Here is a 13,006-nt window from a genome sequence, read left to right as displayed (position 1 = left end):
TTTGTGTGCGTGTGTGTGTGTGTGTGTGTGTGTGTGTGTGTCCTCTGTCTCTACCTCCTCTCTCGCCTCCCTCCTTTCTCCCCATCCCTCTCTCTCCCTTTCTTTCTCTATGTGTTTCTCCTCCAGCTGTTGTTCCCATCAGTTGCTCTGGCACGCGCACGCCTCACTGCTCTCTTCTACACAGGAGACAGACTCCCAGATCCCTAATGAATGGAGGTCTGGAAATACTCCAGTAACCGGAACAAAGTCAATAACAAACATTTCCTACTCCAAGTATTTTTCAGAGTCTTCAATTGCTACACTTTGTTTTACTAGGGGAAACTTTTCTAAGAGTTAGTTTACCCTGTTTACCCAGACCTCTCTGTGCTTTACAATGCTTCCCTATGCTTTACCACACCTCTCTGTGCTTTATAATGCTTCCCTATGCTTTACCAGACCTCTCTGTGCATTACAATGCTTCCCTATGCTTTACCACACCTCTCTGTGCTTTACAATGCTTCCCTGCTTTACTAGACCTCTCTGTGCTTTACAATGCTTCCCTATGCTTTACCAGACCTCTCTGTGCTTTACAATGCTTCCCAATGCTTTACCACACCTCTCTGTGCTTTATAATGCTTCCCTATGCTTTACCATACCTCTCTGTGCTTTACAATGCTTCCCTATGCTTTCCCACACCTCTCTGTGGTTTACAATGCTTCCCTATGCTTTACCACACCTCTCTGTGCTTTACAATGCTTCCCTATGCTTTACCAGACCTCTCCGTGCTTTACAATGCTTCCCAATGCTTTACCATGATTTATGCTTTATTACACTTTGCTGGGCTTTCACAACGGGGGGTGCTTCTACAAGGATTGCTCCAGACCCCTCGTTAGACCCTCTCGCTGGTCTAATCGTACTGATGGTAAATCGCTTAGTGCAGTTCCTCGACAATAATATTGACAGAACTGTGGACGCACTTCCATTCAGAACGCAGATGTCATGCGCGTGCTGTGAGACCGTTGCTTCCGACATGGTTGTGGGAATCAAATTCGCTCCCTGCAGTTCCCAAGTGCTTTACCATACCTCTCTGTGCTTTACAATGCTTCCCTATGCTTTACCAGACCTCTCTGTGCTTTACAATGCTTCCCTATGCTTTACCATACCTATCTGTGCTTTACAATGCTTCCCTATGCTTTACCATACCTCTCTGTGCTTTACAATGCTTCACTATGCTTTACCACACCTCTCTGTGCTTTACAATGCTTCCCTATGCTTTACCACACCTCTCTGTGCTTTACAATGCTTCACTATGCTTTACCACACATCGCTGTGCTTTACAATGCTTCCCTATGCTTTACCAGACCTCTCTGTGCTTTACAATGCTTCCCTATGCTTTACCAGACCTCTCTCTGCTTTACAATGCTTCCCTATGCTTTACCAGACCTCTCTGTGCTTTACAATGCTTCCCTATGCTTTACCGGACCTCTCTGTGCTTTACAATGCTTCCCTATGCTTTATTACGCTTTGCTGTTTTTTTTTTTTATATCAACCCATTTTCTTATGTTTTTTTAAATTCTTGTTTGGCCTCGTATTTCAAACGATCTCTCGATACAGTCAAACCGACGCTTATTGTCGCCGTTTTCGCTTCATTTTGAAGTCAAATTAAAAACGTTGGGGGCTTAAAATTCAGCCTTAAAGTTCAACAGTGACTCCGACATGATTAATCATGATTAAATGCCGCGGTGGTTTCGAGGGGCCGCCCTGTGCTATATTATAAGGAATCTGCGGTCGTCTCTCTGTTAGTAAAATCGCCTCCTTTGTTGAGCCGGGTGAAAAGGTTCAGCCTCGTCAATTGCGTCTCCTGGTTACCATCCGCTCCCCGGAAGAATTCTGAACAGACACCACAAGACTCGCTTTTCATTCAGAAATAAAACCCAGCTCGACCGCCACCCCGGGTTGAACCCTCCCTGACACTGAGTGACCCCGGCCCGGGAAGCCATCCCCTCCCCGTTGGCATGCCAACCTAGGAAATAAACAGTCAGTAGCAGTGACGTAGTCCTAAAGCCGAGGAGAACACGGAGCCGCTTTGTGTGGGCTTGGGACTTGGGTTCAGAAGACGAGGTTTCAGGCCACTTCGCGGTGCACCAGACAGGGAGACTTGGGGTTTGATATAGTAAACCTCAAACTAGGGAACATGAAGCCAGTTTTTTTTCCGAAAAGTCAACCAGTGCATTAAATTATAATTTTGTAACCGTTTGCGTACAGCCAAAAAAGAAAAACCTCTCTCTCTCCCCTTCCCCAATTTCTCTCTCTCTCTCTCTCTCTCTCTCTCTCTCTCTCTCTCTCTCTCTCTCTCTCTCTCTCTCTCTCTCTCTCTCCCCCTCTATCTCTTACTCTCCCCAATTTCTCTCTCTCTCTCTCTCTCCCCCTCTATCTCTTTCTCTCCCCAATTTCTCTCTCTCTCTCTCTCTCTCTCTCTCAGTAGGCTATTTAAAAAAAAAGCCTAGAAGTAGTTTCGCTGTTTGTTTTCAAACACACTTTCCCTTGACAAATGTTTGTTAAACACACCGAAACGTTGGGAAGTCGGCTTTTCTTAAAACTTTAGTCAGCGGTTTACCAAGAAAAGCACACATAAATTAGAAAAAAAGACTGGTTCTACCGAGATTTGAACTCGGATCGCTGGATTCAAAGTCCAGAGTGCTAACCATTACACCATAGAACCGCTGACGAAGTCATTGAAGCAGGACTATCCAAATCTGAAACAACACGTTTATTTGGCGTTTGTGTGTGCCTGTTAAAAGTCGTTACAGCTAAACGGAGCTAAGTATAGTCGCTTTACAACAGATCCGTCTCCCCTCAAGGAATATACAGTACCTATGCTGACGGAGAATACTGTCAGGGTCTGTGTTTTGAGTTTCTTGAGAATTTCATTCGTGTTAGGTATATTAATTCAATTTGTGAGAGAGAAACTGTTCTGTATGTCAATCCGTATTTAGTTTGCAAGACCGCCTTACGTCCAATGGAGAGTATTTAATGCGAGAATTAAATATATCCTCCATACCATACAAACCGGACCTAAACAATATTTTTATTTATTTATTTCCAAATAGAATAAACAATTTAAAAATTAAAAATAATAACATTTATTTAAAAAAACAATACAAATTAAAAAGCGATGTTCCCTGACCGGGAATCGAACCCGGGCCGCGGCGGTGAGAGCGCCGAATCCTAACCACTAGACCACCAGGGAAGCTGCCGACACGATACGTTCGGATAAGCTGCTGTAGCGCTTGTAGTTTTAAATTTATTATAGAGATGGGAATAAGACTCCCATCGCATAGCAACTTGATCCGTTCCTAGTTTAATTCTGTTATGTCTTTTTAATGAGACCAAACCGTGCCGTGTTTTAACCTATTTCGTGTCCCACAGCGCCCTCTGACGGTGGCTCCTGGGTAGTGAGTGAATTGTTTCTACGGATTCTTCTTTCGCTTTCCTGTCCTCAGGCTCCATAGCTCAGGGGTTAGAGCACTGGTCTTGTAAACCAGGGGTCGCGAGTTCAAATCTCGCTGGGGCCTGGCAATATTTTTTTTTTTTAATTTTCATTACATATTATAAATTGACCGATAGGATAAGAAATCGGTTTGACAGAAATACAGTCGCTGTGGAATCTGTCACACACACAAAAACAAGTTTGTCAACAACAAATGATATATAGCAAGACTGGGGCTGGGGACTGTACTGCGCATGTCTCCTCAGAACCCGTCAACCCTTCAACCCTTCAGGTAGGAGGGTATTAAGACCGATATACTTTATAACAGCGCCAGTGGTGTAGGGGTATCATGCAAGATTCCCATTCTTGCGACCCGGGTTCGAGTCCCGGTTGGCGCAAATATTTTCTTTTGTCACAACAAATGTATTTTTTGATAAATTTAGCGCTATTGCAAGTGCGGTAAAGTTATTATTATTATTATTATTATTATTATTATTATTTATTTATTAGCAGATGCCCTTATCCAGGGCGACTTACAATTGTTATAAGATATCACATTATTTTTACATACAGTTACCCATTTATAGTTATAAAATACAGTGTACAGAAAGATAATACATACTACTATTAATAATAATAATAATAATAATAATAATAATAATAATTAATACCAATGATAATAATATAGCATATCAACTCTAATAATAATAAATAAACAGATGACAAAAGTATGTTTCATTTTGTTATTTCATTTTAATTACAATCGTTTAAAGTTGTTAGTTATTTTTTTTAATACCCTTCCCACTTCCCCCCCCCCCCCCCAATCAACGATATAAACACCCCACCCACTCCCCCCCCACATTCACGACCGCATGGCGACCTTGTGTGTGAGGGGAGGATCGGATCACACTATGGGAACAGCAGATACAGCGAGGAACCACGTGTCACACCGACACGCCCCCTTTAAAACATCGTCATACATTTTTTTTTTAATTAAAAATACATCGTGATCAGAACAGGGAAAGAAAGAGAGAGGAAACAAAAAAAAATCACACACACGGTTTGGTCACGACAACCATTACTTTGAGTCTGTCATCGAGGTTGTTTAGCAGAAGGATGTGGGGCGGACTGAAACCATTACCTCTTAGTAGCATTAGCCATATTATACAGCTGTGGCCACATGTTTTGTATCACTCTCTATACAGAACTCACTCCCTCAGCTTCATAGAGTCCAATGAAAGCTGCTGAATAATGTTCCCTTGTTAACATATTGAATTCCACCCCCTCTATATAGAATGAACTCCCTCAGCTTCATAGAGTCCAGTGAAAGCTGCTGAATAATGTTCCCTTGTTAACATATTGAATCACACCCCCTCTATATAGAATGAACTCCCTCAGCTTCATAGAGTCCAGTGAAAGCTGCTGAATAATGTTCCCTTGTTAACATATTGAATTCCACACCCTCTATATAGAACTCACTCCCTCAGCTTCATAGAGTCCAATGAAAGCTGCTGAATAATGTTCCCTTGTTAACATATTGAATTCCACCCCCTCTATATAGAATGAACTCCCTCAGCTTCATAGAGTCCAGTGAAAGCTGCTGAATAATGTTCCCTTGTTAACATATTGAATTCCACCCCCTCTATAGAATGAACTCCCTCAGCTTCATAAGAGGTAAAGAAAATTCATTTTAAAATCTTAAATATCTCATTTTAAAAGCGATTCTCACCGTTGGTTTAATAGAAAAGCTATAGGCGTGCCTCATACTGCGGACATAATTAAAACAATGTTTAGTTAATGCCTAAATTAGTGTTTATTATTATTATTATTATTATTATTATTATTATTATTATTATTATTATTTGCATTCAAAATTGCTGAGTTCACTGAGCAAACTTGGCACAACAGCCCCACCTAGTGGATATCTTTGGTTGTCACATTCCCTCTTTCTAACTGGCTGCCCTCCCTCCCTCCCTCACCCTCTCCTTTTTATTCTCACTCCATCCCTTTCTCTAGTCTTTGGCTGTAAACTCTCCCTCTCTCACCATCACATCAACATTTCTAAAACTTTCTACACCTACCTTACCCATAACTGTCCTACAATCATTGTGACTAGTTTTAGTATTGCAATGCACGTCACCAAACGCCATTCAACGTCTTAAATCGAAAACAACATAACACTGTCTTTGAGACACAGTACATCGCTGCAGTATTCACTATGTCCACAAGGGGGAGGCGTTGTTTAAGCGGAAGTACATTTCTGTCCCAAAGACAACTGGTTGGAAACGTACTGGGCGGCTGTATTGACAATCCTGAAATATTTTATTAGCTAGAATACCAAAACAGTGTATAAGCTGGGTGTCACGCTACAGCTTCCCTCCCTCAACGGAGTGCTAGCAACAAATAGTTCCTCTTTTTAAAACAAACCCATATGTAGATTTCAACTGGGGGAAAAATGTCCACACACATACATTATATATATATATATATATATATATATATATATATATATATATATATATATATATATATATATATATATATATATATATATATATATATATATATAGGCTCTGTGTTCCTTTTCTCTGACTGTTTGAAATGAATTGCATGGGTAGCCTATTAAAGTCATCAATTCAATTTGACCATCGCTAATTTGCCTGCCAATTTTCCTAGTTTTCCAGTGGCTTTGATTTCACATGCAGAACGAATCAAAACTACAGAAGCAATGTTTTTTTCTAATCAATTTCTTCACTGAAAAGTGAGCCACCCAAACATCAGACTGCTAAACATTCGACCTCCAGCTACTAGACAGACATTTATCTTTTTTTTCATTTTACATTTTTTGTTCTCCGCATCTTACGAGAGAGAGAGAGAGAGAGAGAGAGGGGGGAGAGAGAGAGAGAGGAGAGAGGAGAGAGGAGATGACGAAGAAGAAGAATTGGAAAACAAAGAGTCAGTTCTGTTACAGAGATACCTACAAAAGAAACATTTCATACGTTACAGTACAGGCTTAAAACCGGTCCTAAACTGGACCAAACTGGGGTGGACTGGATCTCAACTTGATATGGCAGTGATAGCGAAATATATAAAATAAAAAAAGCAGCATTCACATAAAATCAGCAAGTATCCAATCACAGTTTTCATTTTCCGGATCAAGAATGCATCCTTCTCAAAACACACTTTTAAAAGCGCGTCTCTACCAACTTGAATTGCCGTCGGTCACTTCAGATACACAGACTGTAATTCACTGACGTTCTGAAGCCCATTATAACACTGCCATGGCAGTACCTCGCCTTGACACTAGATGGCACTGTGGTAACATCACACTCCCAATGCAAGGTATCGCTGTCAGGTTTATTAAATGGAATGGTCACGCAAGCCTAGCCCTATTGTGCTAGAGTACAGATTTATACAGATGCCATGTTGGGTAGCTGCTGTAGGGTTGTATATCAGTGTTCTACAGTGTGGCCTCGCCAGCATTGCCCTGCGTACAGTACAGCACAGCCAGGCTCTGCCCAGCGCACTAGATAACAACTTTATACAGATAAGTTACACTATATCAAGTATATGTTTTATCAGATTTAAAAACAGCCAATTAAAAACTCACAAGGATTTAAACCCGTTTTACAGAACACTGCATTGGAAGTGCAACGCAACCCTCCCACCACTAGGAGGCAGCGTTAATGCGAAGCCCCGAATATCAGAGGCCGTACCGAACTTCAGGTTAAGAAACAACGTACTGACCATACCACTTTGCGAGAACCGAGGGGTGCATGGTACAGAATGGGCCATAATCACCTGCTATAAACTGGAAGGGGGTTGTAGGGGAATACAACTAGACTGGACAGGACTGGACTGGACTGGACTGGTCTAAACTGGAATTACATTGTAACTGCAGTTGGTCGGTACTGGAATTACATTGCAGGGATGGTAATACGACTCCTATTGCACAGCAGTGTCACCCATTCCAGGTTTTACTACCAGCTTGATCAGCCCCCAGTGTGTCTAGGTAACAAGCTCTGGAGTTTGTGTGTGAAACTCATGGTGGATGAAGCCGCTATGCAGCGGGAGTCTCATTCCCATCCCTGCTGTCCCACTCTCTCGCAGCCCTGCTCTCCACTCTGTGTGGGCTCCCCCCTCCCTCATTCCCGGATGCTCTCCTCCGTGATGCCCTGGGCGCTCAGCTCCGCCAGCACGTTGTCCAGGTAGTTGGGATCGGGGAAGCCGTGTCCGGTGAGATTCGAGCCGAACTCCGTCTTGTGGTGGACTTCGTTCCAGATGACCGTGTCGGACTCTCCCGTGGTGCTGGAAACCCCCACGGTGAAGATCAACCGCCGATCCCAGGCAACCAGCAGCATCTTTAACACCTGAAACCAGAGAGAGACACGAGAGGGATCAGAGAGAGAGACACGAGAGGGATCAGAGAGAGAGAAACACGAGAGGAATGAGAGAGAGAGAAACGAGAGGGATGAGAGAGAGAGAAACACGAGAGGGATCAGAGAGAGAGAGAGAAACACGAGGGAAAGAAAGAAAGAAAAAGAAAAAGAAAGAAAGAAAGAAAGAAAGAAAGAAAGAAAGAAAGAAACAAGAGGGATCAGAGAGAGAGAGAAAGAGAGAGAAACACGAGAGGGAAAGAAAGAAAGAAAGAAACACAAGAGGGATCAGAGAGAGAGAGAAAGAGAGAAACACAAGAGAGAGCGAGAGCAAGAAAGAAAGAAAGACAGACAGAGACAGAGAGAGAGAGAGAGAGTTCTTTCAGCTCATCAGCGCCCTTCCGGTTCTGAGAAGCTGATTGGTCTCAGAACTTTGTCAAGTCGGGTCTTACAAGGGTCCAAGTGATTCAGTCTCGACAACATGACTAGGTAACCCTCGACAGCCCCTTCCACCCCCCTCACCACTCCGTGTGAAGTAAAGGAGTCTCCTGCCCTCTGTTCTCCTAAGTCTCTCCTAAACAGACCCTGTGTCTGCTGGAGCCTGTGCTGCAGCGAGGTGCTGAAGAGGACTCACCTTGCGTCCCTTCTCATTGTCAGGGAGGTAGCAGTGTCGAGGGAATCCCCGTGCAGTGAAAGGCTTCCCCGGGTTTGTGTGTTCGGGTCCCTAGAGAGGGGGTAAGGGGAGGGAGAGAGAGAGAGAGAGAGAGAGAGAGAGAGAGAGAGAGAGAGAGAGAGAGAGAGAGAGAGAGAGAGAGATCAGTGCACAGTCACCACAATACAGCGCAGTACAGACAACTTTCCACAAGAGGGCAGCACACACACACTAGAGAAACGCGCCTTCACCAGGCTTTCCACCATGAAAATTTTTTTTTTTTTAAAAATGGTAGAGTAGTATTTCATGTTAAGTACATGGGAAAACTACACAAGGCATGTAATTCAACATGTCTGCGTAACATTACTCAACAAGTTTCATTCGACTTTAGGAAGAAAAAGGAGTTCATTCTTTATGAACAAAAAAGTTTTGCTTCATCATCATCATCACCCTAAAGCTACGACTCCGACTGTCCAATCAGGAGCAGGACGGGGTCTCACCTGAATCCCTGGAGGAATGTTGTAGATGACTCGGATGGTTCTGCAGTCGGGATGTCCCGGGAGGGAATGGGGGATGGCGTGGTACTCCATTTTGCCGGGGGGCTGGGTGCCTGTCTTCACCCCGTAGATAGTCTTACAGGTGGGACACTGCAGACTGCCATCCTGTAATGGGACAGGCACGGGTTAGAGACACACAGAGAGATACATATTAGAGAAGAGAATGCACAATATAGTATTGGACTACTGGGGTTTATATAAGACTCCCATTCCACAGCAGTGTGATCCAGTCCTGGTTTCACTAGGAGTTTAATAATAAGACACACCTGAGCTTGTTACCTAGACACACTGTGGGCTAATCAAGCTGGTAGTAAAACCTGGACTGGGCAACACTGTTGTGCAATAGGAGTCCTGTTCCCATCCCTGCAATCCGAAACGACTGTGCTTGACCGACAGGCTCCTGTTCGGACCCACCTTGTTGCCATTGTTGTACATGGCCACCAGGCAGTGCAGGTGGTAGACGTGGCCGCATTTGGTCAGCTTGCCCACCAGGTCTGGCTTGACCAGTGGCTGACCGGGAGCATTCTTGTAGCCGGATGGAGAGGCTAACTTCTCCATACAGATAGTGCAGTCCTGAGAGGAGGGAGAGAGAGAGAGAGAGAGAGAGAGAGAGAGAGAGAGAGAGAGAATATGTTATAATGCAAGTCCTAATGCCACCTGGTGGATGCATAATGACCTGCAGTTTCTTTGAATTAGCGGCTCCCTTATAAAACAGTTTCCACAACAAAGATAGCACAGCAAAGTCTAATACAGCACAGTGAAAGCATGGTAAAGCATCAGGAAGCATTGTAAAGCACAGAGAGGTCTGGTAAAGCATAGGGAAGCATTGTAAAGTGCAGAGAGGTCTGGTAAAGCATAGGGAAGCATTGTAAAGCACAGAGAGGTCTGGTAAAGCATAGGGAAGCATTGTAAAGCACAGAGAGGTGTGGTAAAGCATAGGGAAGCATTGTAAAGCACAGAGAGGTCTGGTAAAGCATAGGGAAGCATTGTAAAGCACAGAGAGGTCTGGTAAAGTATAGGGAAGCATTGTAAAGCACAGAGAGGTCTGGTAAAGCATAGGGAAGCATTGTAAAGCACAGAGAGGTCTGGTAAAGCATAGGGAAGCATTGTAAAGCACAGAGAGGTCTGGTAAAGTATACTAATAAAACCAGTGTAAACTATGCATAGTATAGCCATGGGAAGAGCATAAAAACTGCAAGACTGAATCTGAGACAGACGTGGACGGAGAGACAGAGACCGACGGACAGGCTCACCTCTTCTGGGGGGTTCCGCACTTTCTGAAGGTATTTCTTCACCACCTCCTCCGGAGTTTTACCTGGGGGAAAAAAAGACACGAAAACGACATGCTGTGAATTCTGGGAATTGAGAAAAAAAAGGTATCTGGTAAAAAATCTACTCTCACCTCACCACGCTCTGACCTGAATGGAGCAGAGGGTTAGGGTTGGGGTTGGGGTTGGGGTTGGGGATGGGGTGTGTTGTTCAGTGTTATAAAGCAGGGGTATTGCACACACTCAGAGCAGAGAGGGAGGGTTGGGGTGCGTAGTTCAGTATAATAAAGCTGGACTCTTGACCGGAGGGTCGTGGGTTCAATCCCAGGTGGGGGACACTGCTGCTGTACCCTTGAGCAAGGTACTTTACCTAGATTGCTCCAGTAAAAACCCAGCTGTATAAATGGGTAATTGTATGTAAAAATAATGTGATATATTGTAACAATTGTAAGTCACCCTGGATAAGGGCGTCTGCTAAGAAATAAATAATAATAACGTCTCACCCTGGCGTGCCTGCTTCTTGCTGGTCTTGCGGCAGGAGGTTCCGATCCCCGGGACGGGCTTCATGTCGCTCTTGCTCACAGACGGGGGGTGCAGGACCAGTTTGGGGGGGCGGGTCAGACACACGGGCAGACCGGCCGCGCTCATCAGAATCCCTGTGATACCTGTCCACGCACACACATCTTTATTAACACCTTGACAGGTCTCAACACACACACAGAACAGTACTTAGAAAGACTAGCAATTAATAGTGAAGGTGCCTCTACATTCCGGTCAATGGGAGAATATCGCTGTGGCTGTAATCAAGTGGACTTCACGCTGAAAGTGATTCTGCTGTAACAAACTAAAAAATATCTTCTATTCATATTTTATCCTTGATCTTCTACTTTAAAAACATGATACCCCCCACTAAGCTTGCGAGCCAGACTTTCGGATAGCCCTGCACCCACCCACCCCTCCCCAATCATTGTTATCAACCAATCAGCTGCTGCTTCTCCTGTTGACTGACAGGCTTTGACTCAGAAGACACTGCTGTGGGTTACCCAGAAAGTTTTGACAGAGAACAAGGCTTTAAAAAAACCAGATAACTTTTCCTTCAACCTAAATCCGTACCAGATATCAGGTTTTCAACTGAAAAAAATCCACACATGCTCTAGAGCGAATGTGTGTCTCTCGATGCTGCACATTTTGAGACCCGTTTAGCCAATGGGATTGAAAACAGGCCAAGTGAGATTTCAGGTGTTAATTTTTTCAGCTGCCATTATTTTCTTCGCTAATGAAACTGGAGTCGCGGTTTCAAAATCGAGGATTGCTCCGATTCTCTTACCTGCCAGCGCTGGGTGAACTGGACTGGAACCATTTAAGTTCTTTACTGGTACCGTGGGCACCCTGCAACACACAAAAACACACGCACTGAGCAAATGGGAGGACTGGGAAAATACCAGTGGTCATTAGAATAGATTTGACAGAGACTTTCACCAGCATCAGATCGCCACTGACAGACAGAGGCACTACAATGACAATGCAATAATGGTTCTGTATTACACAGAGAGGCAATGGTAGCACAAGCACAGGAAACCCTATCATACTGTTAAGAAGGCTAATAAGAGGTGAGAGAATGGATTTTAAAGATGGTCAGCGCTCCTTTAAAGGGAGGGGCCGGTGATCATGTTAATTAAGCTAATAAGAGGTGAGAGAATGGATTTTAAAGATGGTCAGCACTCCTTTAAAGGGAGGGACCGGTGATCATGTTAATAAAGCTAATAAGAGGTGAGAGAATGGATTTTATAGGTGGTCAGCACTCCTTTAAAGGGAGGGACCGGTGATCATGTTAATAAAGCTAATAAGAGGTGAGAGAATGGATTTTAAAGATGGTCAGCGCTCCTTTGAAAGGGGATTGTATGAAATGCTTATAAAAACTATTAAGAGGCACAGCAATGGATTCAAAGCCTTGGTCAGCTCTCTGCGTCACCGGCTGTATATTTTGGTACACCATCGTGACAGACGTGCAAAACGTCAAAGTATGCCTCCCCCCCTTCTAAGCCCCGGGGTATTAGAGCTCTGGAGATTACACACGCTTCAAAACATCCACCCTGATCTAATTACACACCAGCGTCAGAAAAACCCACACAGCGTGTGAACTGGCATGGGAGAAAGAACTGAAACCACTGAAGCGACTCTGTGCGGTCCACCTCCCCTCTCCCTGTCTGTCTGTCCCCTCACTAAACCAATAGCAGTGTCCAGTCCACCTTCCCTCTCCCTGTCTCTATACAACACTGCTGTCTGCCCCCTCACTAAACCAACAGCAGTGTCCAGTCCACCTCCCCTCTCCCTGTCTCTATACAACAACACTGCTGTCTGTCTCCTCACTAAACCAACAGCAGTGTCCAGTCCACCTCCCCTCTCCCTGTCTCTATACAACAACACTGCTGTTTGTCCCCTCACTAAACCAACAGCAGTGTCCAGTCCACCTACCTGTCCCTGTCTCTATACAACACTGCTGTCTGTCCCCTCACTAAACCAACAGCAGTGTCCAGTCCACCTCCGTGTCCCTGTCTCTCATGGTACAAGACTGCTGTCTGTCCCCTCACTAAACTAACTGAAGTGAATCTATCCTGACTACCCACTTACAGTAAAAACAAGTATGTCTAATCAATCATGATAGGAATCAGCCTCATTAAAAT

General features: G+C 44.2%; 1 protein-coding gene and 4 non-coding genes across 7 annotated transcripts in view; 2 read left to right on the top strand and 3 right to left on the bottom strand.

Moving 5' to 3' along the window:
* Positions 1-2,629: 2,629 nt before the first annotated feature.
* Positions 2,630-2,701, bottom strand: trnaq-uug (transfer RNA glutamine (anticodon UUG)). Its single transcript has one exon. It is a non-coding gene; the product is annotated as a tRNA-Gln (tRNA).
* Positions 2,702-3,157: 456 nt separating this feature from the next.
* On the bottom strand, positions 3,158-3,229 carry trnae-cuc (transfer RNA glutamic acid (anticodon CUC)). The gene has a single exon. It is a non-coding gene; the product is annotated as a tRNA-Glu (tRNA).
* Positions 3,230-3,481: 252 nt separating this feature from the next.
* Positions 3,482-3,554, top strand: trnat-ugu (transfer RNA threonine (anticodon UGU)). Its single transcript has one exon. It is a non-coding gene; the product is annotated as a tRNA-Thr (tRNA).
* A 242-nt stretch (positions 3,555-3,796) lies between these two features.
* On the top strand, positions 3,797-3,867 carry trnag-ccc (transfer RNA glycine (anticodon CCC)). Its single transcript has one exon. It is a non-coding gene; the product is annotated as a tRNA-Gly (tRNA).
* A 523-nt stretch (positions 3,868-4,390) lies between these two features.
* LOC131735978 (E3 ubiquitin-protein ligase DTX4-like) overlaps positions 4,391-13,006 on the bottom strand; it is a 28,275-nt gene continuing 19,659 nt past the window's right edge. For all 3 annotated transcript variants that reach the window (XM_059021727.1, XM_059021725.1, XM_059021726.1), the window contains exons 3-9: positions 11,650-11,711; positions 10,826-10,987; positions 10,308-10,369; positions 9,469-9,627; positions 8,998-9,159; positions 8,480-8,569; positions 4,391-7,839 (exon numbers count right to left, since the gene is read on the bottom strand). In XM_059021727.1, the coding sequence (XP_058877710.1) occupies positions 7,615-7,839; positions 8,480-8,569; positions 8,998-9,159; positions 9,469-9,627; positions 10,308-10,369; positions 10,826-10,987; positions 11,650-11,711 (922 nt within the window). In that variant the 3' untranslated portion in view covers positions 4,391-7,614. The remainder of the gene's footprint in view (positions 7,840-8,479; positions 8,570-8,997; positions 9,160-9,468; positions 9,628-10,307; positions 10,370-10,825; positions 10,988-11,649; positions 11,712-13,006) is intronic.

Source organism: Acipenser ruthenus, unplaced genomic scaffold (genome assembly GCF_902713425.1).
Source record: "Acipenser ruthenus unplaced genomic scaffold, fAciRut3.2 maternal haplotype, whole genome shotgun sequence".
Taxonomy (NCBI): Eukaryota; Metazoa; Chordata; class Actinopteri; order Acipenseriformes; family Acipenseridae; genus Acipenser; species Acipenser ruthenus.
This window is presented reverse-complemented; position numbering and strand designations above follow the sequence as displayed.